Source organism: Myotis yumanensis, unplaced genomic scaffold (assembly GCF_028538775.1).
Source record: "Myotis yumanensis isolate MYYU_CA2020_CCGP unplaced genomic scaffold, mMyoYum1.0.hap1 SCAF_3, whole genome shotgun sequence".
NCBI lineage: Eukaryota > Metazoa > Chordata > Mammalia > Chiroptera > Vespertilionidae > Myotis > Myotis yumanensis.
In genome coordinates this window covers 15450285-15477166 of record NW_027223754.1, presented here as the reverse complement: position 1 = coordinate 15477166, position 26882 = coordinate 15450285, and the positions used below count along the sequence as shown (strand labels likewise).

General features: G+C 48.2%; 1 protein-coding gene across 3 annotated transcripts in view; it reads left to right on the top strand.

The window, feature by feature from the left end:
- The window catches only part of PRAG1 (PEAK1 related, kinase-activating pseudokinase 1), a 50672-nt gene extending 27199 nt beyond the window's left edge, over positions 1-23473 (top strand). For all 3 annotated transcript variants that reach the window (XM_070408316.1, XM_070408318.1, XM_070408317.1), the window contains exons 4-6: positions 1671-1828; positions 14580-15322; positions 21900-23473. In XM_070408316.1, coding sequence (XP_070264417.1) covers positions 1671-1828; positions 14580-15322; positions 21900-23051 — 2053 coding nt within the window. In that variant the 3' untranslated portion in view covers positions 23052-23473. The remainder of the gene's footprint in view (positions 1-1670; positions 1829-14579; positions 15323-21899) is intronic.
- The last annotated feature ends 3409 nt before the right edge of the window (positions 23474-26882 follow it).

Genomic DNA, 26882 nt, shown 5'->3' with positions numbered 1-26882 from the left:
CAAATGGTCATTACGTAAAGACTGACCCCGTAATGACCGGATCAGGGATCAGTAGGAGGGTGGGGCAGCAAGCTGTGAGGGAGGAAAGGGGGGGCAGGGGGCAGTTACAGGAGGGCGGGGCAGCGGACAGAGAGCTACAGGAGGGCAGCAGTGAGCTAGTGGCGCACAGACTCGTGCACAGGGCTACTAGTTGAAATATAAAAATGCTATTAATCATAATATTGCCATCAATGTCACACTTCTATTTAACAGCTTTAAAAATATGTTTCATGGTGGTTCTCAGGGTTGAAGATGGAGAGAGAGATGTTTCTAGAAAGCACTTTTCATGGTAGCAAACAGACTTTCTCTAAACTTTTCTGTTAATGAACAAAGGATTCCAGTGACTGTGAAGAGCAATATAGGGCCTGGCCATGCTGAGCCAAAGAACAATCAATACATTCTTGACTGTAAGGTCACATGCATTAAACAAGGCAGTTCTGATGCCAAATCAATCCTGCATTGTATATTTCCTACAGCAGATACTGAGATATAGATCTGCTGTCGGGGGAGCAAGAATGTCATCAGGAAATATCAGTTCAGACAAATCTAGGTTACCACCCGCAGGGAAGGACCTGGATTGATTGTACTCTGTCTCACTCTGTGTTGAAAATGTCAGGTCAGAGTGAATATTCATGTAGCCCTTGGAAAGAGAGAAGGAGGAATCAATAAACTAAACACCCTACCTAATAATGGAACTGTTTTCTCCAAGGTGAAGTCCTTTGTTCTTGAACTTGGTATTCCTGTCCCTGATATGTTGGTAATGTTGTCTTAGAAATGCAGCAAAAAGATTTCATAGGAAGCCTAAGGGCAGATTTATTCCTTAATTCTGGAATAAGGGTTATGTTAACATGGTTCTGTCTAGGCCAGTGGTCAGCAAACTCATTAGTCAACAGAGCCAAATATCAACAGTACGATTGAAATTTCTTTTGAGAGCCAAATTTTTTAAACTTAAACTATATAGGTAGGTACATTGTTATTAACTTAATTAGGGTACTCCTAAGGCTTAGGAAGAGCCACACTCAATGGGCCAAAGAGCCGCATGTGACTCGCAAGCCGCAGTTTGCCGACCACGGGTCTAGGCATTGCACTAGAAGTCTGGTTAAAATTTAAATGAAGTTTCTCTTAATTCCAAGGAACAACCTAGACTCTTTGAAGTTATGTCAAGAGAGTACCAGGCAAAAAAGAAATCCTGTGTTTTTAGTCTTGATTTGCAATTCACTTGTTTTGTGATTTTGCAAAAGCTACCCAGTCTCTGCATATCTCTATATCTTGGCTTGTATGATAATATTCTATTTTTCTTTGTAGAGTTGTTGCACAGGATATAATAGATGACATAAATGTGTTAGAAAACAAGGTCAGATTATGAAGGCAGTTGCTCCCAAATCATGGTTTTGGCATTTGTCTAAATTTAATAGACTCACCTCTCCTAACCACACCCAAGAAATCTCCTGCCATGTATGTGCATACGGTTTCAAAAGAGCCCCTGTTCTCTCTTCCCAAAATCATTTTTTCAAAACTTGCTAGCATAGGTCAGGTTTCAAGAGAGAGCATAGTGCGTTCATGGTCAATCAACCTGGTTTTTTACTTGAAACTAAATTAATCACTTTCATTGTTTCTTCCAAAATTTTCAGGCACCTTTTAAAAATGAACAAGAGCAGCTCTGACTTGGAAAAAGTGAGCCAGGGCTCCGCAGAGAGCCTCAGCCCATCCTTCAGGAGTGTCCACGTCAGCTTCACCACGGGCTCCACGGACAGCCTGGCCTCAGACTCCAGGACCGGCAGCGATGGAGGTAACAGACTTGACCTTGGCAGGGAGGCTTAGATTCTCCTGAGTCTGTAAGGCCAGGCCCAGGTTAACTGCCAGAATGTGAAAGGGCTGAGCTATGGGGAAGCAGGGGACTTGGTTAGAAAGTCTGCAAGGTCGGAGGCCTCTGGGGGACCTTGCCGAAGGCGGCAGCCCCTGCCTTGACTTTTCCAAACAAGTCTAACCCTACCCCTTCCCCTCCCCCCCGGTGTTTTACTAGAATTTTTACATCTAGACTTCAAAATGTCCTCGTTTGAAAGACACTACAGATGCAGGTGCTTTCTCAAGGATGCTTACCCTGCTAATTGTATCTAGAGGTTATTTTTAGTTCAAGCTGTTGTGACAATAAAAGCCTAAGGAGGCAGGTGAACGAGGCTTTTTGCTCCTAAAGCAAAACAGCCCCTTAGCCTCTCTTTCACAGAAACGTGTGTCAGAGCAATCTATTCATCCGTCGCTCAGGGTCTGCCGGTCAACCCCGGCACTGAGCTAGACCTACTTTCTGGGCCCTGCTTTCTCCATGAAGTAGACTCTACCAAGGAGTAGTTGACTTTAATTCCCTAGTGAATGTATGGCAAGGTGCCTCATCCCATACTGCACTCTCCAGTTCTACACAATGTATCGCCTGGCAACAAGGTGGGAGGAGGCAGAGTTGAAAGCATGTTGAAAGATTCCTAATTCCTTGGGTAATGAGCCACCTATGTGTATGTCTGCTCTCCATTTCTGTCCTTGGGATTAGTTCTCGGGGTTGGGTACGTGCCAACCACAGTTTCCTCTTTCTTAGCAACCCTCTGTGTTCCTCGCGCTCTTTCTCCCTCCCCCTGCCTGGTGCTCTCTTGTGTGCGTGCATGCACTTACATGTGTTCCCATGCACACACTTGGACACAGCAGGTATTTACATAAATGTCTATTGAATTAAAAGTATGCAGGCTTCATTAGGCCACCATCCATTCCACTTTCTGGATAAAGCTCTAAGGCATAATATGTGGGTATGTCCTGATTGGGTATGTCCCTGAAAAGGAACTCTTGTTTTTCTGTCGTTGTGATGGGCAGTATTAAAACCTCTCACCCTTTTCAACACTTTTTGTGTGTGTCCTCTCCTGCGTTTCTCCTGGACTTGGTTGTAGCATGTTAGGTTTCGACATGTGCCTACATGACTTCCCCTCGCACTGTTTTACTTCTCAGTAGGCGTTGTCAGAGTAGAGAGTCCCATTGAAAAGTTACTGTCACCAATATTTTTCTATCTAAAAGACGAGTACCACTAAGGCAAACACATATGTTATAAGTCAGTCTGTGGTGTGTGCTGATGGGAAACTTCTGATAGCTCTAACTTAAAAACAGGAAATATCTCAGCCTTGATTCGAGTGGGATGTGACCAAAGAGGATTTTCTTTTTCTGCAGATTTTCCTGGGCTTCTATCTTTTTCCTCTTCCCATCCCATTGTGCAAACATTCCACAAGGCAGATTATTCCACAGAGGGCTGGGTCGGGCCCTTGAACCATGAGTCCCTGTGCTGGCCAGCCCTGCCCCGCTCTCTGGGGATGTGACCAATTCTATGGTGGGGCCCTCATCGGCCACCTGCCAGCTGGTGGTGATGAGAGCTGGACTTAATGGCTTCAGCTCTTTGCTTCTCAGAACCAGCAAATCATGTGTTTGCTCTCAGAGCTCCTAAGGTCTGTGTAGGAAGATAAGGTTAAAAACACGTGACACTGCCCTAGCCGGTTTGGCTCAGTAGATAGAGCATCGGCCTTCGGACTGAAGGGTTGTGGGTTTGATTCTGGTTAAGGGCACGTATCTCAGTTGCAGGCTCAATCCACTGTTGGGGTGCATGCAGGAGGCAACCAGTCGATGTGTCTCTCTCACATCTGTGTTTCTCTATCTCTCCCCCTCCCTTCCACTCTCTCTAAAAATCAATGGAAAAATATCCTTGGGTGAGGATTAACAAACAAACAAACAAAAAACAACAACAACACACGACACATGGATGGAATAAGCTAGGAAATTGGGCTTCCCAGAACATGAGTGCTTGTAAAGGCTTCTGGAAGGAGAAGTCAATGAGAGCTGATGGAGGGTTTGGAGAAGACTTTTCGAGAAGATGGGACTTGAGCTCATGTCTGAAGTGTGGCAAGAATTGAGGAGGAATGGGCTTTGCAGGCTAAGGAGACACTAAGGAGGAACAAAGGCTCAGGGGAGAGGGTGAGACCAGCCTGCCACACTTCCATGGAGCAGGCGGGGGAAAGGGACGTGAGGTTGGTGGGAAGCAGAGGCTGATTGTCCAAGGCTCTAGAAACCGATTGGTGGAGGTAGGAAGAAGGGAGCCTCTGGGGGTCGATGAGTATAAAGATGACACCTAACCTGGACGTTTTTGAATTAAAATGATTACATTTTTATGATTATTCCACTATTGTGATCCAGTGATTCAATGGAAATGCATTTCAGAATTTGGATTCCCAGATCCACAAGAAAGTATCCTTAGAGCAAACTATTTCTTACTACTGCTCTTGTGTATGGTTCTGTCGCCAGAACCATGAGTTGAAACTAGCAAGAGACCAAAGGGGCACTGTGTCACTCATTCTCATATTCTCTCTCTCTCTCTCTCTCTCTCTCTCTCTCTCTCTCTGTTTCTCCTTCTAACATCCCTTAAACATCGATCCAGAGAATATATAGAACCACTGGTCATGAAATGCGAGAAACCCTTCATTCAGCTTCTCATCACTAACCAAGGCCGCTTGCTTTAGGGCTGTTATTGAATAGTTATCTTTCAGTCCCATGAGTCTTTACTCACTTTTACTGCGTATCCAAAATATCACCCTTCGTGCCTCCTGTTACGATTTGTCACCTGGTGCTGAAGCTGAGAGAGTGGCTCAGAATAAGAGAGGTAGAATTAGTTCAAGCGGAAGATCCTTGAAACCAGAGCGTAGCGTCTACCTCTAATATGACATTTTGACATAATATACAGTTAGACTCTATACTTATTCTGACAGTAGGAATTCACTAATGAAACGATGCATTGACTTCACACCCACAGTCCAGGCTGGCCACAGTGAGGTCAGCACGAAGCCATTCCAGGCCATATCATAGTAGCAGCTTGTGTCAACTCCTTGGGAGCGCGTCAGGATTCAAGGTTAAAAGTTAGATTTCTACTATTCAGGCTTCGTGACAAAAAAAAAAGTTTTAAATTTTATAAGAAAAGCAAACAACTGTAATCAATAGCTTTGTCCCATTTTTTAAACAAGTCTGTCTAAATATGTTTACAGATATTTTTGTATCAATATTAACTTTATGTCTTTCCGCTTGTATCGCATTTCATGCTCCTCAAAGCACATCTGTTATCCCATTTGTCCATGTGGGCAGTTCCGTTGAACAGTGAGTCAACTCAGTAGAAGGAAGAATCCGTCTAAGCAGTTGTTTAAGCTGGTGTGGGAGGGGCAGAGGGCGCGTGTCAGGACAGATCTGTGAATGCTGCCGGGGTGGGTGAGGAGAAGGGATTGGCTAAGTGAAATGGTCTTCAGAAGACGCCTGTGCTTCAAATGGTTCCTTTTATTTATTTTTTAAAATATATTTTTATCGATTTCAGAGAGGAAGGGAGAGGGAGGGAGAGAGAGAGAGAAACATCAATGATGAGAGAGAATCATTGATCGGCTGCCTCCTGCATGCCCCCCACTGGGGATTGAGCCCACAACCTGGGCATGTGCCTTTGACCAGAATCAAACCCAGGACCCTTCAGTCCACAGGCTGACGCTCTATCCACTGAGCCAAACCAGCTAGAGCCAAATGGTTACTTTTAAATATGCAAATCTTATGTGCTGCTAAGATGATTTCCTTTCTGGTTTAGGATAACAAAATTCAGTTCGGCAGTTTAACAAGCATCTATGGATGTCAGGTTCCCATAGTCCAGGAGATTAGAGAGTGCTTCATTGAACTGAAACTCTAGGCACGGACACTAGATAAGAGGTCTAATTATACAGTGAACACAGTTATAAGTCGCATGAAGCTTTGTACCAGGGCAGTGTCAGTATTCGTATTTTGATAGCTAGCAGACCAAAGATACAGAAAGTTATTTAAATATCTTGACAGTAGTCAGCTTGTTGTTCTCAATAATAATGCCAGGTAAGTTTTTAAAATATATATATTAATTCAATCATTACTTTGATAGATATTTCTTGAATGTAAACTGTGTGCTGGGTACAATTCCAGATGTTGAAGATACAGCGGTGACAAACCCCCACCCCCCCCAAAAAAAAATGTCCAGTCCTTTCATGGAGCTCACATTCTAGTGGGGAGAGGTGGACAGTGAGGAAGATAAAGGAGTGAAGTAGCCAGTGTGTCTAGTCACACGGCAGTAGGTGCTACAGGGGAAATCAAGCCAGGAAGTTGGCGGGGAGAGTGGGAGGACCTGTCAGGGGGAGAGGCAGCAAGTCCACAAAGATCAGACATCAGTCAGAATAAGTGGCAGCCTGACCTTCACTGAGCCTTTGCTCCCCACTCAGGCTACTATCTGAGAGGAAATAGTATTTTTTAATATATTTTTATTGATTTCAGGGGTTGAAGGGAGGAGAGATAGAAACAGCAATGATGAGAGAGAATCATTGATCAGCTGGCTCCTGCATGCCCCCTACTGGGGATCGAGCCCGCAACCTAGGCATGTGCACCGACTGGGAATCCAACCGGTGACCTCTTGGTTCCTGGGTTGGCGCTTAACTGCTGGCCAGACAGAAATAATATTTTTTTAAAGGCAGTCTTGACAATGGGGGAAAAAGGAGACATATGTAGTACTTCAAACAATAAAGAATTTAAATTTTTAAAAAATATATATTCATTTTAAAATAAAAAAATAAAGGTGGTCTTGAAAAGGGCATCTAAAACTCTCTAGCTACAAATAGTGTGTTTTCAGACCATTAAACAGACTTGTTAAAGCACTGGATCCTAAATTGGTGGATTCTGTGCTGGGAGATCAGTCACCGAAGGATGAAGAAGATATCCCAAAGGAAATAATACTCGTGTTTAAGATTGTGGCCGGAGCTTCATCTTTGTTTAAACCAGCGGTTCTCAACCTTCCTAATGCCGCAACCCTTTAATACAGTTCCTCATGTTGTGGTGACCCCCAATTTCATTGTTACAAATTGAACATAATTAAAGCATAGTGATTAATCACAAAAACAATATGTAATTATATATGTGTTTTCCGACAGTCTTAGGAGACCCCTGTGAAAGGGTCGTTCAACCCCCAAAGGGGTCGAGAACCACTGGTTTAAACTATTTCCATTCAAACTGCATTTTAAATATATATAATTACTTCATTAAAGTCAGTACAGGTCTATGGTAAAAAGTAAAACAATGGGGAAAGGGATGAAATGAAAAGTCACAGTGTCCAGACACCCCCATCGCAGCTCCCACCCCCACCTTGAACATACTTTTCTGTATCATCTCAGAAATTTTTACCCATGTTTTAAATATTATAAACTTTATTGCTATGCATTTTTTTATTTCTATGCATTTTTGTTCTTAATATATCCTGGTGTCTTTTAAATCACAGCCTCTAGCTCTACCTCGCTTTTTTTAATGCTGCCTAGTGTTTCATTGTATGAATCAGTTAAATAAACCCTTCCCTTATCAATGCATGTTTAGTTTATTTTCATTACAAGTCTATAGTAAGATCCTGTGATACACAGTGAAATAATTTCATTGGACGTATATGTAAGATAAATTCTTACAAGTAGGAATTGATGTGTCAAAATATATACGCGTTTTAAATAGATGTTACCACATTATCCTTTAAAAATGTTGATTTACACGTTCCTCAGCAGCGTGGAAAAGGGCTCTGAGCTAGCTTTTAATTTCACTGTTAATTTGGAAGAAAACCCTTAGCGGTTGTGTTGTAACAGGGATGGAAAGATCGCGACTCCTGAGGCGCATGGGCTGGAGGCATGGCTTGTTTTCCCCAGCCCTTTTTCCAAACCGAGACAGTGTGTCTCTTTTGCATGTAAATTGCATTCATGTCTTGATTATTGTTCCTTGGGATGATTAAGTGGTCCGGAGAGGCTCCTCACCAATGCCACATTTCCCACCCAGTTGTAAAATGCTAATATCATGCTTCCATTTTCAGACCACGTCTACCTTCTTGAAAAAGCAAGGATTCCTTTTAAAGGAATGCTTTGTTGCCTTTTTTTTTTTTTTTTTTTTTTTTTTTTTTAATGTTCAGCGTCGAGACTATTCAGACTGTGGGACCAAACAAGAGGTTACACAATTTTCCTCTGGAGGAAAAAATTACATGTGAGGCTAGAACATTCCCTGGCCCCATCCCCTCGCATCTTCTGGGGGTGGGGGAAGGGGTTTGGCAGAATCCTGCAAGACTGCTGCTTCCTGTGTGGAACTGGCAAGGTGCCTACACAGATGGCTGTGGTTTTCTCACCTTGAACCTGAGGGGCTTGAAGGAGCTGCAGGGCACGGCGAGATCTTCTCCATCTGCTTTGTTCCCTGTGCCTTTCATTGAATAGACGCTCAGCAAATGCTGACTGATGAATGGATAAATCTATGCAGCCATTTCCAGCTATACAGTGTATGATCCTCATTTAAAAAAAAAAGAAAGAAAGAAAGAAAGCGATAGTGCAAGTTTTTGAGCAAAAGAAAGTTCTGTTTGCTTTACCTTCCTGGAAGTTGGAGGATAGTCAGCCACAAGAGCTCGGGTTTGGAGCTTGGGGACTCTTCGCTGGGACTCTCTGTCCTTTGCCTCCACATTTGCTCTGGCCCAGCTGCTGCAAGAAGGCAGCACTGTGCGCCGAGGAAGCCCAGCCGTGTTCATTCATTCGGCTCGAAACTGGACTGACCACTTCCTCCTTAAGCTCAGCTCTCATTTTGTCTGCAGAGAACAATGAAAGTGCCTATTAAAAGCCAGCAAGAGAAGGACCCTGCAATAAGGAAAACCTCACAGCCCTGCTGGGTTTGAACTTTTGGCCTGCATTTCTGCAAAGGGGTTAAGCTGCCTTTCCTGACCATTGAAATCCTGATGTCTCTTCTCTCTAACTATAATGGCACGAACTGGTGTACCTCCCCCTAAATTCCTTTAAGATCCCACCCAGTGCACCATGGGCGATGGGTAGTTTCCCACAGGAAACACTCTCTCTTCCCTAAAGATGCGGGGGTGTTCTCTGTAGTCAGCCCCTGCTTCACATGCAGAACTGGAAATTGGGAGGAAACCTTAGGAGCTGGGATTTGGAGCTCTCCGGCCCAATTAGCATGCAGAGTCATTAAAAAACCTACCTTGATGTAACTATGATGTAGGCAGACTTCTCAGAAAAGTATTTCCCATTTTCACCCCTTTTTTACCCTGATTGTAAGCCAGGATTTGGAAACGGAGTGACCTAATGCCAGCATAAAACCAGGACATGGAGACATACCTCATTCTACTGTGCTTCTACTTTATTGGGCTTTGCAGATGAGCCACTCTTTTTTTTTTTTTTTACTTTAATTTTTACAAAGGGAAGGCCAGACTCCTCCCTCCCCCCCCACCAGCAAAAAGATCATGACTCGCTCTATTGCAAGTCTCGCTTTATTGCGGTGTTCTGGAACCAAACCCCCAGTCTTTCAAGGTGTGTCTGTATTCGAATCCGTCTCATGTGCCGTTGGAGCTGAGTCTAGGAATATGGGCTGTTGGCCCAAGTTTTTCAGGATGATTTTAGGCACAATTTTCTGAACTAGTGGTTTGCCTGTGAATTCTGAAACTGTTTTAGGTGTGGGGGCATGTGTGTTCCCTCTTCTTTTTGGCTCCTCTAAACACAGAGTATGGCAGCTGCTGCAAATAGTAAGGCTCTAGCTGCTGTGTTTAGGAGGCGGCTCCCCACATAAAGAGTCAAGAAAATGACAGAGTCTGGGTGGGTCTTTAGGGATGGCCCGATCCCATAGGAGACAGCTACCGCGTGACTCCTGGGGGAGAAGCCAGTTTCATTGAGAAGCGCCACCTGCCGGCATCTATTTCAGGATCGCCCTAAGAAGATCAACCGCTGAGGCCCACGTGGCCCTGGGGTGCCCAGGGGTGCCCAGGGGCTATCAGAGGGAATTGTGGTCTTCTCACCTGCTCCGGTTCCACATCTGGAGAGCAGCCTCAAGGACCCGTGCTTTCCGAAGGGTGCCTCAGGTCGGAAGATGGTGTGCCTGCTACGGAAGTAGGCAGTACTTTTTTCCCCGCCTACGAAAAGCACAAGATGCCTATGTAATGCCCGCTATACGGGCAAAGTGCACACTGCGGGTGGGCCGTGAGCCCACACACCTGAGAGGTCCTTGTAGGTACAGTTGTTGCCATCGGCTGGGAAGTGGCTGGTTGAGGAGTGTCCTTCTGTAGTGCCATCCTCTTGATTATTTTGCACCTTATTCAGGGATTGTTGGGTGACAAACACTAGCATCTAAGAAATACCGAAAAACGAACCAGCCCACACGCTGGTCCTTGAAGCCACACCTCTTCCTATTACCCAGCACTCCTTGCCTAAGTGGTCATGGGATACGAGTCTGATCCTTGCCTCAGTGGTCATGGGATATGAGTCTGATCCTTGCCTAAGTGGTCATGGGATACGAGTCTGATCCTTGCCTAAGTGGTCATGGGATATGAGTCTGATCGAAGCTGCTGCCTAGCCCAGGCCCCACAGTCCCCAGGAAAGCCAGAGAGCATCCTTGCCTTCCCACTGCCTGGCACATGAGTTAGTTTTCGTGCTGAAGCAGAGCCTCTTGATTCTCGGTGGCAGTCTGTGGAAGAAGAGTGTGCAGATAGGGTTTTCAAAGATTCCTGCTGTCCTTACAGATTGGAGAGTTCACCATCGGCAGCTGTGGGAAGAGATAGGGAGGGAAGGTTGAGCAGCATAGCCATCTGCGTCGAGGTATTTTATTTCAGGGGCAGCTTTGAGACAAAGTGCATGTTAGGAGAGGTCGAGATGGAGGGAGTGGCTGAAATTATAGACTATTGGCGCTGGAAGGGGCCTTCGCGGCGCTGCCATCCAGTCCATTTTTAAGTGAGGAAACTCGGCGGTGGGGAGGTCGACAGCTGGTTACGGTTCATCCCTCAGAGCAGAGCGGAGGCAGGAAGGGGCGTGTGGAGGCATCAAGGAGACCCTTACAAGGAAGGCAGCCAGGAAAAGCCAATAAGGATTGGGCCATAGAGTAAGCACAGGTTTGACAGAGGGGACTAAGGACTGATTGGTCAGAACCTCCCCAGTCGCTGGACTGGACCAGGAGTCCTGACCAGAGGCAGGCTGCCCCTGTTGCTGGAGGCACTCATTAAAGCATGTACTGGGGATTCTCATCACACTCTGCTTTCTCTCCTCATCCCCCATCTTCTGTGTGTGTGTTGTTGTTTTTTTAATATATTTTATTGATTTTTTACAGAGAGGAAGGGAGAGAGATAGAGAGTTAGAAACATCGATGAGAGAGAAACATCGATCAGCTGCCTCCTGCACATCTCCTACTGGGGATGTGCCCGCAACCCAGGTACATGCCCTTGACCAGAATCGAACCTGGGACCTTTCAGTCCTCAAGCCGACGCTCTATCCACTGAGCCAAACCGGTTTCGGCTGTGTGTGTGTTTTTTAAATATATTTTTATTGATTTCAGAAAGAAAAAGAGAGAGAGAAATAGAAACGTCAATGATGAGAGAATCATTGATCGGCTGCCTCCTGCACGCTCCTACTGGGGATCAAGCCCGCAACCCAGGCATGTGCCCTGACCGGGAATCAAACCATGACTTCCTGATTGGTTCATAGGTGGACACTCAACCACTGAGCCACACCAGCCAGGCTCTTCTGCATTTTCATAATAAATGAGGATTCAGCAGCTCGATGGGGCAGGCTTCTGCTGTCCAGAATGCAGAAAGGCTGGGAATGGACATGGCTCCGCTCGGCCCCTTGTTGCTCATCACCTGGGTGCTTGGTGGCTGAGTCTCAGGGTCCTGTGAGAGCCCCACACTAAGGAGTCTTGTTCCTCCCTTTTGTAGCCTAGGAGTTAGTAAGCGATCCTCCCCCTCTCCGCCTGTGCTGCTCAAGGAAGGAGGGAGGAAGTGACTCACCACCCAGCCTTCGTCTGTCCCCACTGCTGACCCAGCCCTTGGAGAAGAAAAGTTTCTTAACGGGGAGCATGGGGTGGGGACCTATGACGCCAGGGTTCGAGCTGCGGAGACTGGCGAGATAGGCTCTCCCACCTCTCTGATAGGCTCCTGTGTGCCCCATTCAGACTGTCGAGGGGAGAGTGTACACAGGTGTGTGAAGTGGGCTGGTCCCACTGCGCCACTGTTGCTTGATTTATAATTAACCTGGGCCTGTTGGAAGGGACAGAAGTCACTCATTCAGCCTGGGCCCCGCCTGTCACAGCCGGCGGGTGAGGTGGGTAGGGACACTGTCTACGATCCTGTACTCCTCCTGGGCCCGGTGCCAGATGGTGGGTGTGGGCCCTGCCAGCCTCGCTCAGCTACACAGGCTCCTCTTGCATGAGCCTGTTGGTTCCCAGCTCCTGTGTTCAACACGCTGTGTGCACCGCCTTTGTGCTCCTGTGAGCTTTGCACTCAGGGCTGTACTGGGCAGGAGGCTCCTGCTGTCACGCACTGTCGGGGGGTGTCTGGGTGGCAGTGAGGCTGGGGCATGGGTGTCAGCATCCACATTGCCCGGGGCAAGGTGAGCCCTGAGGACGCGGTCATTCACCTTGCTCCTGAGAGGGTCCCTCCTCCCTATGGGGCATCCTAAGTCAGGGACTCAGTGTTGATCTGAAGGGCTTGGTGCCAGTGCTTGTCCTTGGGGGCCACCCTGTCCCCATTTGGGTTGGAGAAAGCAGAGAAGGACTCAGTGTGGGCATAGAGGCTAATAGAGCCCAGCCGGTGTGCCTCAGCAATTGAGCGTCAAACCCAAGAACCAAGAGGTTGCCAGTTCGATTCCCAGTCAGGGCACATGACTGGGTTGCGGGCTTGATCCCCAGTAGGTGCATGCAGGAGGCAGCCGATCGATGATGATGTTTCTCATGGATGCTTCTATCTCTCCATCCCTCTCCCTTCCTCTCTCCGTAAAAATCAATAAAAACATTTTTTTTAAAGAAGGCTATTAGGAAGGTCGTGTGCGCCCGAGGGAGGTGATACAACACTAACAGATAGTTCGCCTCCTTTGGGGCCTTACACATGGGCTTCAGGCCCGTGTGTTTGCTGTGCCTCCTCTGCTAGCCATGCTTCGAAGGCGGGAGTGGTCCAGGCACACGCGGTGACGTGGCCCCGTGAACTAAATGAGGGGTGCACGGCATAAGCACCCGTTCCCTTCCATCGAAGACCCCTATTTCTTTCGCATTTTAACCTTCAGGATTACAGGGTGCATTTTCCCATCTATGAACACAGTTAATGTTGTTTTTACCCTCCTGAAAGCTGTTATTAAAGTAATGGGTACATCTTGCAGTCCGTTCTTAGAATGACACAGATGAGGATTATTTCAATTCACCCTTTCCCGTTTCCAATGTCCATGGCTTTTTCTTACATATTTTACCACCTGGCTTCCTGTTTCACTGTAAAACCTCCACGTTGTACATCGGCACAGAGAGTAAAGTGCAGTGTCTGCCCTGTCTGGGCCCTTCATCTCATCTCCGGGGACGATGCTGAACGTTGCCGTGCTCTGTGGAGACCTGTGGCCATGTGGGACCTTCCCCCAACCCCGGGCACCACTGTGGGACTGCAGGCTCAGGACACACTTGCTTCCCCTTGAGATCTGTTTGCTGTTGTTGTTTTTACTAAAGTCACCTTCCTGCGCCTTCTAAAATGTCTGTGGGCCAAACCTGCCCCCGAGCCACCACACTGTCAAAACTCCTAGAACAACACGCTAAAAGGGAGGAATTTTACTGTAGGTAAATTGTAGCCTCTATAAACCTGACTTTTTAACAAAATCCAGCCAAACCGCACACGTTCAGGTTTGTGGCTGCTGTTGCAGCATTGTCTGCAAAGTATCGGAAGCAACCTCAGTGACATTCAAGAGGAGACTGGATAAATGGATTATGATACTTGCAGATGATGATATATGATCGATAGCTGTGAAATGGAGCTAGATAGATCTGTACACCTGCTGTGAAGTATCTTTAAGACATTGCATCCAGTGAAGAAAAGCAATATTACATACAGTGGACAGATTTGCTTTTTCCTGTAAATGTGTGCACGGTGTTTGTTGGTTTGCTTGGCGTATCTCAAGAAGGATGCGTGGGAAATTGCTGCAATGGTTTCCTCTGAGGGCCGGGGAGAAGGAAGACTTCGTTGGCTCTATACACCGTTTTGTTTTTGTTATCCTTGCTCAAGGGTATTTTTCCATTGATTTTTAGAGAGTGGGTGGGAGTTGGGGGCGGCGGAGAAACATCAATGTGAGAGAGACACGTCGATCGGTTGCTGCTTGAATGCATCCTGACTGGGGCCAGGGATTGAACCTGCAACCTAAGTACATGCCCTTGATCAGGAATCGAACCCATCACCCTTCAGTGTGCGGGCTGATGCTCTGTCCACTTAGCCACACCAGCCAGGGCTGTACACTGTTTTTGCATTTAAATTGTTTTCATTGTGCGGATATCGTCACTTCGAGAGGTAAATAAAAATAAAATGAATTGCTTTGAGATAGCTAGCTTGCTAGCTAGATGGATGGGTGGGTAGACAGACAGACAGACAGACAGGTAGGTAGTAGGTAGATGCAGGCCCAGGGGTTCTGGGATGAATGGCATTGACCTCCAGCCTATTTGTTTCTCGATTTCAGGCCCATCGTCTGAGCCGCCTCACTCGCCCACCAACAGTGGGAAGAAGCTCTTTGCTCCTGTTCCATTCCCTTCGGGCTCCACCGAGGACGTGTCCCGCAGCAGCCCCCTGCAGCCCCCGCCTCTCCCCCAGAAGAAGTTAGTGAGCCGGGCGGCCTCTTCACCCGATGGCTTCTTCTGGACCCAGGGCTCCCCCAAGCCGAGAGCAGCAAGTCCCAAGCTGAACCTCAGCCACTCGGAGATCAACGTCCGTGCACATGAGGAGTCCCACTTCGGCCACGGGAACCGCCACCATCACGCCTTCTCTTCGGAGCCTCTGGAGAGAACTTTCAAGGGCAATGGCCACTGTGTCCCAGCACCGGGGCTGGCAGGTGGCAGAAGCGGCAGCGGGAGCCCCAGCCTCCAGTGCAAGGGGGTGCCCTCGGCCTCATCCTCCCAGCTGAGTGTGGCCAGCCAGGCCTCCACCAGCAGCAACCAGTTCCAGCTCCACGGCCTGCTGAACAGCATCAGCAGCAAGGAGGGCACCCACGCCAAGCTGGTGGGGCTCTATGCCCAGTCCCTCGTCCGCCTCGGGGCCAAGTGTGAGGACTTGTTCATGGGCCGCCAGAAGAAGGAGCTGCACTTCAATGAGAACAACTGGTCGCTCTTCAAGCTGACCTGCAACAAGCCCTGCTGTGACTCGGGGGATGCCATCTACTACTGTGCCACCTGCTCCGAGGACCCCGGCAGCACCTACGCTGTGAAAGTAGGTACCACCCTCCTAATCTGCAGCACAGCCAGCTGGTCCTGGCTTTGGCGGGATTGTGGCTGCAGCAAGTCCTCCCGCCTCTCCAGGCTTCGGGAGGAGGGTTGAGTCCGAAGGTCCCTTTTGACACTTAATGTTCAGTGATCTCACTCTCTGCCTGGCGAAGGTCATGGTGCAGAGAGATTTGCACTATGAATAGATGATTCATTCTGTGCTTCCAGGCATGAACTTAGGTGATCTCGTTGGATTAAGATAGCAGTTGTCTTTTAATGCAACAGAGAGTTCCTTCACTTATTCAGTGGGTTTTTACTGAGTGCCTACAATAGGCCAAGTATTTTGTCAAGGTCTGAGTATAGAGAGGTGGACATAGGTTCCTATGGAGCTTATAATCTAGCACAGAAGATGGACAGTTAGGGTATTGTCCTTCAGATAGAGCCAGGAGACTTCGACCTAGAACAATAAGGGTAAGAACATTGACTGAGCATTCACTACACAACTAGACTCTTTTCTGGCTGCATTAACTACATGACCTTGAATCCTCACAGGGTGGGTAGGTTTCACAGATGACGACTCTGAAGCTTAAAATGATTAAGTAATTTGCCCATAGTCAGCTGGTGGCTGAGATGAATGCTTTGTCTTGTCTATGTTACCATCTGGTCAGTTAAGACAAATAAAGTTCAGAGAAGCTAAGTGATTAATCCAAGGGAACACAGCTCTTTAATCTTTGCCACTGGATCAGGGCTGTTGCTGCCACACCCCACTGCTCTCTCAGGGCGCAGTTCCGAGCCAGCTGGTTGAGCGTCTGCACATATCTGGCCATTTGGATCTTGGCCACTGACTCGACTCTATCCGTGTGACTTCTTTCTTCATCTCCTTTTAGTGGCCTTGACTGTCTGATGGGTCTATGGCCCGTCTGTAAATGTAGGCTTTTGGTTGGGAATGAGGAGGGGAACCCTGAGCTCTCTTTGCCATCATCTGTCCCAAGATATTAGAAAAAATGTAAATAGTGAACGAATGTGAAATAGCCTTGATGGGGCAGCTTCCTACTTATGAGTGAAATTTTTAAAAAAAGATTACAATTATTAGCCAAGGAAAATAGCAATGAATTTTACGTTGAGATTTTTCTTTTAAGAAATTAGTGACACCACCCTAAATTATAGATGGGGAACTGCTGATTTCTATGTCCAAGGAACTGTATATAATTACCTGCTGCCTTCCTATGAAAAAACGAGGGAGGGGTGGCTACTAGGAAGATCCAGTTATTGTACAGAAATCAAGGCCCTGGAAGACTAGGGGCTGTGGCCAGATGGTGGGCACTAAACGGAAGAAAACACAAAGGTGAGGAATGAGAGTCCGTGGACTTCCTGAACTTCATTGCCTCTTTATCTCTAACCCCAGCCGCTACTCTCTTGGTGAGGTCCCTTCCCTGCCACGCCCCCAACCACGATTAAAAGAAGAAGAAGAAAAAACAATGCCGGCATTTCCCCTCCTATTGGGATGGTGCTGCATCCAGTGGAGGAAGAAGTGAGTGGACCCTCCAGTGAACTGAATGTGATTAGCCCCTGACCACCTTCAGCCCAGAGCCAGGGGTCTGTATCCTCCCAATGAAGGGAACGTAGATTTGAGATCCCTGAATGCCAAGGCGGTGGAGGCGCCTTTAGGAAGTTCATTCTCACTAGCCCCAGTGAACCTGAGGAAGGGAGCTGTGAATCCTCCCTCTGCGTCTGCCTTTCTGGTTCAAGTGCACCCGTCATTCTCCTCGTCTCCTGGGCTGGACCTGGGCGCTCTTTCACTGTCAGAGACAGCTGACCTCTCCATCGAGAGAGGGAGAGAGTGGAAGAGGCCTCGTCCCTCTTGCCCCTGGGGTTAAAGCGATGTGACCCTACTGCTAAGAACCAAGGGATCCCCGGCACAAGATCTGCTGGGGTTTGGGGTTTTATGCACGTGACTGTGACATGCAGCTTGCATTCTAGAACCTCCTGTCATAATGTAGAATCGGCTATGTTCTCTGACGACCAGTGCAGAAAATCCAGCTTCCCCAGAGGATGTTAAAGGCAAGCGTTGCTTCTCATTTCGGTAGGAAAGTAAACGGTGAGGGAACGGGAAGATCAGCCTTAGTCTTCGAAGGAAGAGGGGCCCGCGTGTCCCCCATCTGACTTTGCCAGACACTTGGCAGTGCAAGGATTACCTCTGTACCGTGGAGAAGGAGCTTTGGAGAAGAGCTTGAAATGTTCAGAGACGGGGGACAACAATATCCGTTTGCACATGTGCCCGGCCTGGTGCTGGGGGCGGCGGGCAGGGTGTGGAGCATCATTTCCCACGTGCAGCTGTTCCACCTCATTAGCTGCGTGGTCTAGACGGGAGTACAGTCGTCTGGCCTTCGCGAGCGGGGGAGCGGTCCCCCTTCCGGAGCCTGTCTGTCGCTGAGCTCATTTCATCTGCGCCTGGTGAGCAGGAGCCTCGGTTGGGAGCCTCGTGAACCAAGGCCGGCTCGCACCTGCTCCCACTAATGCTGGGCCGTGGTTCTTGGAGCAGCAAGGAGAGGAAGGCAGAGAGGAAGGCTGCTCTGTAGCCCTGCTCATGCATATAGGGCAGGCAAAAATCATAAACTGCGTGTGAGGTTTCAAAGCCCGGTTCATTCCTCAGCCACCTAGAGCTTCAGTTGAGTAATTAGGGACCTGTGTTGAGCCAGCTGGGCCTTTATTTCTTATTGAACAGACGAGACTTAGCCCAGATTCTCAACAGTGAATGAGGCTCAGGCTGCAAAGTTTAAAGTGAGACTTGGCGCAACAAAACGTTTGAAATGTGAGCTGAATCAAAGGTTTGTGTGAATGTCTTGGGCCAAAATACCCCAGGGCGGACCCCTGAAAATGAAATGAGGGGGTGGGGCAGATGGGGATGGGAAGAAAGCCTCCTTCCCCCTTCCTGTCCCCTGTCCCTCTACCCAGCTGTCTGTGCAGCCAGGTGACCCACTCACTGATTTTTGAACCACATCCAGCCCAGTTGCCGTTGACGCTGCTCCTTCATTTACATCTCTGTGCAAACTGTCAGCCGCTCCACTGGGAGTGTTCGCGGGGCCCAGGCCTTTGAGACCCTGGAGAAAGGGGATCCTTGGAAACGTTTCCCATGCCCCGGGCAGCTGCGCCCTCCGGTTGGCACAATGACCTACACACCAGCTCTGGGGTGTGCACTGAGTATGGTTGCAGCCAAACCTGCCAGAGCAATCACCATAGCAACCTTTTCCAGCTACTGCTCACCTGGGCTGGGCACGGTGCTGAAAGCCACACCCGTGTTGTGTCATTTAATGTTCCCAGTGGCCTGCGAGGAAGGAGCTGTTACTGCCTTATACACAGAGGAGAAGGCAGACTTTTGAGATAAATACAGTCAGTCCTCACTATATGGATTCCATGTTGTGAATTCACTGCTAAAACTCATTTGTAACTCAAATCCTTATGGCATTTTTGTGGTCATTTCTGGACATGCACAGAGTGGGGAGGATTTGAATCACCCAGTCTGCAAATTCCCAGCAGAGGTGGCACAAGGGGGCGCTCCACCTAGTTTCAGCTCTCACTCCAACAGTGTCCCTTCCCTGGTCTAGTTACTGCCTCATTCTTCACATTTTTGGGCTTGTTGGTGGTGATGTTGCTGTTTAAATGGCCGGGCTGAGCGCGGAGGTCCTGTCTAGCGCTCCTAAGTGGTGTGGTGTGCCCTTGGGAGAGTATTGGACCAGCTTCATTCAGGCAGGAGGTAAAATGCTGTTGGCTGTGAGTGCAATGTTAATGAATCAACAGTATCTGTTAATGAGGTATCTTTAAACAGAAACCCACATAAAACAAGGTTATATATTGGCCAGCTAATGAAAATGTTGTAACCCGAGGCTTGCTAGAACTTCCCTTTGCATTTCCTTTGGGAGCAGTGGTTCAGTATTCGTTAATTCAGTGTGTGTGTGTGTGGCTACTTCTTAGAACAGAACTGCTGCAAGAACCAGACGCATTGGTGACTTGTCAGTGTTTGCAGAGCTTATATTTAAACCAAGGTCTCTTGCACTCTCAAGCCCACGCTTTGACCTCTCAAATTCTTGTCGGTTGTATAATCTTGAGCAAATTGAACCTCTTGGACCCTCGGTCTCCTCTTCTGTAATACCATCTACCTCATTTGGTGGTTTGAGATTTAATGAGACTTAATATGTAGAGGGCTGAGTAGACACAGTGCCTCGCACACGCAGGAGTTCAGAAGGTGGCCATGTGGTTGAGATACCCTCACTGGAGGGAGGGAGCCAGACATCAGCTGCGTTTCCCACATCCTCATAGATAGCGCTGCAGGCCGGCCCATGCGCAGTGGTTGGTATTTACAGACAAGGCTATTTGTGAGGACCACTCCCCTAAATTTTCTTTAGGTTAATAGTGTTCCAGAAGCCAGCCATTTATTTATTTATTTGTAATATCTATATTTTTTTTTATTTCAGAGAGGAAGGAAGAGGGAGAGAGAGAAACATCCGTGATGAGAGAGAATCATTGACCAGCTGCCTCCTGCATGCCCCACACTGGGGATCAAACCCACAACTGGGACCTGTGCCCTGACAGGGAATCCAACTGTGTGAACTTCTGGTTCATAGGTCGACGCTCAACCACTGAGACACACCAGCTGGGCAGAAGCCGGCCATTTAAAAGCTAAAGATAGTTGAATAAGAAAAAGCCTGCAACAATGCCCTTTAGACAAGCTATTCCAAAATCATGTTTGCTGGTATGGAACCAATGTCTGGGATAAATGCACTTCCCTTCTATTTCTATTCCACTTCTATAGCAGAGAAATTATTAGATTAATGTGTTACCTCCCCCGCCTCCCAATTAAGTTCATAAGTTTCCTAAGAGGCTGAACTCTTTTATCCCAGGTTTCGTGCTGAGAGGTTTCTATAGCTGCAGCATAAATAAATCTCTGGGAAAAGTGCTTGCTGTGGAACTTCTAGAAACAGCACCTGTGAGCATCATGGCGCATTGTGGCCATTGTAGTCACCTGAGTGGGGCTGCGCAGCCGCCCGAAGGGTTATTCTGGGTTTGTCGCAGGACGATGTTTCCTGGGTGGATGCGAGAAGCCTTTCTTCTGGGGATTACACACTGATCCTTACCTTCTATAAAGCGAGGCTGAGGCTGTGCACTAGCCTTTGGGAGAGGAGATCACAGACCATCTTCAGTCCCTTTCGGTGTAATTACAGGGCACTGGAGGCCCAGGGCGTCTGGCTCAAGGCTCTCCAGTTGTGCGGCGACCCGATGAGGATTAGTGCGGCTAAAGGTCCCGGGTGGCCGGCATTGTCATTGGTACAAAAAGATGTGGAAGAGACGGTTGTGGGGATTCCCCAGAGGAGCTTGAGATCACCTGTTTGTTTATTCCTACTTTCTGCTCAGAGGGTGCCTTTGGCCCTTGGGGTTCCCCGGCCCGGGAGAGCTTTCTGTTTTCCTTCAGCCACTCTGACTCACATAGCAGTTTCATTGAAGTCAGCCCTGCAGGTCATGCCAGCTAGTAGGCAGTGCATATGTACCTGGATCTAGAAGCTAGGCAGCCTCAGAGAACGTGGCCAAGGCCCAGAAGCTTAGGGCCTGCATCTGCCCCTGAGGTTCCCAAGAGGGATGCACCCCCGTGGTCAGGCAGGTCTCCTGTCAGGTAGCTGCCCATTCAGGTGCGAGGGGTGGGCAGCAAGGCCGACTGCCTGTGTCGGCTCCGATCTGGCTTCCTGAGAATTTGTCCACCGTGGGCAGAGGGAAGTCTTCCTACCAATACCAGGGGGCCACACTGTATGTTGTTGCTCAGGGACCCCACTCTTACTGGGTTGTGTGATCATTTTACTTTTAATTTTTTAAGAAATTGCCAAACCGTGTTTTGAAGTGACTACACCGTTTTTACAAACCACCAGCAATACATCAGTGTTCCCATCTCTCCACATCGTCATAGACACTTGCTGTTGTCTGTCATTTTTCTTAGAGCCATTCTAGTGGGCGTCAGCCAGTATCTCACTGTGGGTTTGATTTGCATTTCCCTAATGACTCATGATGTTGAACATCTTTTCATGTGCCTATGGTCATTTACATATTTCTTTGGTAAAAATGCCTGTTAATATCTTTGCCCTACTTTTTCATTGGGAAGTTTATCTTATAACCGAGTGGTAAGAGTTTTTTTGTAGAACTCATTTATCAGATATGTGTCTTGCACATATTTTCTCCCAGTCTGTTGCTTGCCTTTCTTTTTTCTTAAAGGTATATTTTAAAGCATAAAAGTTTTGAATTTTGCTGGGGCCAAACTTAATCAGTTCTTTCTTTTAGGAACCATGCATGCTTTTGGTATGCCACCAGATGTCTTTGCTCAACCCAAGGTCTCAAAGATTCTCACCTATGTTTTCTTCTAACATGTGTATGTTTGGGCCCTTACACCTGAGTCACTGTGACCATTTTGAGTTCATTTGTGTGCATGGCGTGAAGTAAGCTTCAGCTCACCTTTTCACGGGGGGATTTCCAAATGTCCCAACACCGGTTGTGGAACAGATGATGGCTCCCCCTCTTGACCTCACCTCTCCTTTTCCCCGCAGATCTGCAAAACCCCCGAGCCCAAAGTGGCCTCCTACTGCAGCCCAGCTGTGCCCGTGCACTTCAACATCCAGCAGGACTGCGGCCACTTCGTGGCCTCGGTGCCCTCCAGCATGCTCGCCTCTCCGGACGCACCCAAGGACCCCGCGCCCGCCCAGGAGCAGGACTGCGTGGTGGTCATCACCCGCGAGGTGCCCCACCAGACTGCCTCCGACTTCGTGCGGGACTCTGTCGGCAGCCATCGGTCTGAGCCCGAGGCCTACGAGCGGCGCGTGTGCTTCCTGCTGCTGCAGCTCTGCAACGGGCTGGAGCACCTGAAGGAGCACAGGGTCATCCACCGGGACCTGTGCCTGGAGAACCTGCTGCTGGTGCACTGCGCCCCCCAGGCCTCCCCCGGGCCCCCGGCCTCCTCTGCCACCGCCAGCGCCCCTCCCTCCACCACGTGCACTGCCCCTGCTGCCGGTCCTGCCCCTGGCCCCTCCACCGCCCTCCCCGCCAGTGTCACCCCCAGCCCCCCAACGGCCCCCACCTGTGAGGGGGTGCCCAGTGAGAAGCACCTGCCCCGGCTCATTATCAGCAACTTCCTGAAGGCCAAGCAGAAGCCGGGCGGCACCGCCAACATGCAGCAGAAAAAGAGCCAGGCCCGGCTGGCCCCCGAGATCGTGTCTGCCTCCCAGTACAGCAAGTTCGATGAGTTCCAGACAGGCATCCTCATCTACGAGCTGCTGCACCAGCCCAACCCGTTCGAGGTGCGGGCCCAGCTGTGGGAGCAGGACTACCGGCGGGAGGACCTGCCGCCCCTGCCCACCCTGTCCCTCTACTCGCCCGGCCTGCAGCAGCTCGCCCACCTGCTGCTGGAGGCCGACCCCATCAAGCGCATCCGCATCGGGGAGGCCAAGCGGGTGCTGCAGTGCCTGCTGTGGGGGCCGCGGCGGGAGCTGGTGGAGCAGCGGGGCACCTCGGAGGAGGCGCTGAGCAGCGCGCTGCACAACTGGATCGACATGAAGCGCGCCCTGATGATGCTGAAGTTCGCCGAGAAGGCTGTGGACCGCCGGCGCGGGGTGGAGCTGGAGGACTGGCTCTGCTGCCAGTACCTGGCGTCCGCGGAGCCCAGCGCCCTCTTACAGTCGCTCAAGCTCCTGCAGCTTCTGTGAGCACAGCCCCAGCCTGCACTTTAGCTGCCGTTTTCTGTGTCTGCCCCCTTCGCTTCCAGCCCCTTCCTGGTGTCCGCCCTGACCCCCGTGCCCTGCCTGCCTCAGAAAGCTTCGTGTCTCCCTGGGAAATGGTACAGTGACTGTCCTACTTATATGTAATATGTATATAAAGTGTGTAAATGTAAAAGGCTGAGGCTGTTGTTGCCGCCTGGGGCCGCCCTGCTCCCCGGGGGCCCCTGGTTTCTCCGCTGTGATGCGCACTGTAGTTCAGTCCAGGTCCTGGGGACGGTACAGTGCTGCCAGCAGAACGAAGCCTGGACTCTGGACTCGCTGCCCCATCGTGGGAGCTCTTCACCTTCCTGTCCAATTGTTATTTAAAAAAAAAAATGTATTAAAAATTTTTTGATTGAGTCACGAGCAAAGCTCTTTTATCCCCAAATGTCCACGTGCATTACTGTCTTGGGTGGGTAGAAATGAATACGAGCCCCTGAAGCAGTGGCTGGGCCCCCTGGAGTGGCCTCGGTCTTACCCTTCTCATGATAGAGCAGCAGGCCAACCCCGGGCTTGGCGGGGCCAATCTTCCCCGCTTCTCCCCGCTGGCCATCTCAGAGGGATCTAGACGCGGCTGGTGTGGTCCCACAGATTGGGGATTCAACCTCACTGCTCCAAACCATTTCCACTTGGCTAACGCTGGTTACCATTTGTATCGGTGAGAGGCCTGGCTGAAAATAGAATCCACTCCAGATACTTCCAATGTAAGAACCTTAGAAAGGTGTGGGCAAGGTTAGGGGAAGAGACAATGATGAGGCAAAGGCTGGCATGGGAGAACCACCTACTCACTCTGTTGCCACCTGTCATCTCCAGGCCAAGACCAACGGGACAGCAGACAGCCAGGTGGCTTGGGTGATGCCCTGGGCAGGATCACCTTCCCGCACAGGGAAAGGGGATGAATGGTTGGGGTGGCAGTGGGCACACGGCTCACTGTTCTTACTGAACTAGGTCATGGAAAGGCAGCAACAGAACTCAGGCTCTCACTCCCAGACCAGCGCTCTGCTGTTCTAAGCTCCTTCCGGTTTCCAGTTTTAAAACTCATGTGCTTAACCCTTATTGGCACCTGCTATCTACTATAGTCAGTGTGTTACCATGCCTTTAAAATGCACAGAACTAGGGAGCACCAGGACTTTCCTCTTCAAAGTGACACGAGGTCAACCATTACTCATTTGAAGGAAAACAGCCCCAAGGCCCACGTATTCTTATCGAAAGGATAATCTTCCAATTTCCCAACTGATTTCTAAAACCATGTTGATAATTATGGACAATTTGAAACAAAGGAAAAGATTTTTTTAAATATATTTTATTGATTTTTCACAGAGAGGAAAGGAGAGGGATAGAGAGTGAGAAACATCGATGAGAGAGAAACATCAATCAGCTGCCTCCTGCACACCTCCTGTTAGAGATGTGAATCGAACCTGGGACCTTTCAGTCCGCAGGCCGATGCTCTATCCACTGAGCCAAACCAGTTAGGGCCAAAGGCAAAGATTTTAATGGATGTCCTAGAAATCTGAAGATGTGGCTTGCAAGCAGGGTGGGGAAATCTGCCAGATCCCCGTCTGCATGTTAATGTCAGTGCTTTTGCAAGCTCCGCTGTCCTGCCTGGGACTGTAGGGAAACATCCACATTTCCGAGGATCTGGGTGAAGACGGCACCTGTGGTCACATTTCTTATTTCAATTGTTACTTGAGCATTCAGGAAAGAACTGGCTGAAACCCGCTTCCAACTATGTTTTTGTACAAGAGAAAAGAGTCTTTGAACAATGGAATTGTAATTCTCCACAGGACCTAAGTTTCAGAGGGCATAATTTTGTCAGTTGTTAGTTCCTGAGATTTTCCCAAGCAAACCCTCCACTTTGGATTTGCTGCCCTGCTCTCTTGTCCTTTCTCACTTGGGGGAAATAAACAATGGAGAGGGAGGAGACAAATATTCCACCAGGGGAGTGCGGTGCCATTTGGAAACACATATCTCAAAGGCACATTTTAAATCTCTGAATTAATTGCACTTTTTTATATGCCACCCACTTCATGGGGAACGGGAGGAGAGATTGTAAAAAAGTTTTAAGAACCAAAATGAACCAAAAAGTAAAAATGCGAGGGTGGGGAGCGGGGAGAAACTAAGCAATAAATTCTGGTTGAAAAGAGTGATAGCCCTCAAACAAAACGTCCTTCTGAGCTTTCCACCAAGAAAGGAAAAGTAGAAGACAGCTGATGGCACAATTCTGTGTGTCATTTTAGGAAACAGTTCAGTTCGTCAGGAGGAAGAAACCCATTCCCAGTGCTTGGTTCTGAGGTGAAGTTGTCAAGGACTTCCATGTTTACAGACATTTTTCTAGATGGGGCAATTTCATACCCATCACCGGTGAAATCCAACTGGGTAGCATTCAAGCCAGTTCCATCAAGGAGGTTCTCTAGGGTAGAAACCATTCATCTCCATGGGTTGGCTTTTCCCATCAATGGTAAGCCATGTGGGTCATGTGGCTACAAATACTAGGTTTGGCAGACAGCTCCAGTCACACTAAATTCAGGGGCTCAATATAACTTCTTTTGTAACTTCAAAATACACCTGGGATGCATGGCTTCATCTCACAGAAAGCTCAGCACCAACTAGGTTAAGTCCAGAAACAACAGCGTATTCCACAAGACTGAGGTTCTGCACTAAGCGTATTAAATAACCAGATGTTATGATGACAGTCTCATAACATCTGGTTATTTAATACTCCTGGTATCTGTGAGTTCATCTTTTTTCTTGGCTTTAGATCCAACTACTGGTATTGAAATCTTGTGGTTCTTTTTTTCTCTCTCCTGCTCTGAGTCAAGTCGCCCCCATATCCTCTTCACATTTGTAATTTCTGTTGTTAGCGTGCCTTTCCCTGTTTCATGCCAAGATGTGGATTCTTTTTTTCTTCTAAATTCTTTCCTGTAGGCGTTATGAAGCTGTATATCTGAATTGTTATATCCTTGCCAGAAGCAAAGATAAGCACTTCAGAGATTATTTATTTATCATAACCCATGGCTCAGATCTGAAAAGATGGGGCTCTGGGGAGCTGTAGTTCTTCCTGATTTTCAAGAACTTAGGGTTGAATATACTCTTTTGTGATGTCCACATATCCACCAAACAATTAGGAGAGTTTTGAAGAGGAAAGACACATGTTACTTGAATAACTTCTCCAAAATTTGTTCTTTAAATATATAGCCAATAAATGAGGCAGCCCTTCCCCACTCTGTTGAATAGCTATAAATCCTTGAAGATCTAAAGATAAACTTATTAAATAACTCTTACTAAAAGCTAGTAGCTTTGTAATGTAAAAATCTGCTTGGCATATTTAATAAAGAGTGATGTGAATGGAATTGATTCATTAGAAACCCAAATCTAACCCAACTGATGTCATTGCTAAAAATAAAAGACAAGAATAACACATTTGGGGGAATTTCCATGGGGTGAATGTCTTGACAAATTACTCTTTCTTTCCTTCTCTCTTCCAATGCTAATTAGTGAGAGTAAAGGACAGCAAGGAGAACTATTCCTGGCAGAAGATATCCTAGAATTCGTGCCCTGGGAAGGAGGTTATGAGCTAGCCTGATGGTCCAAAGAAAAGGAGTCCAAATTAACCCAAACATCATTGATTTAGGGGAACCTGGGATTGGGCCAGAACTTCCATGATCAATTGAATCCTTACTGGATCCTGGATACTCAGTCTTCTCTGATTTGCATCTTTTCTCCTAGGACTTGACTACATATATTCCACTTTCTGGAGTGGAGAAAGCAAAAGTCAAGTTT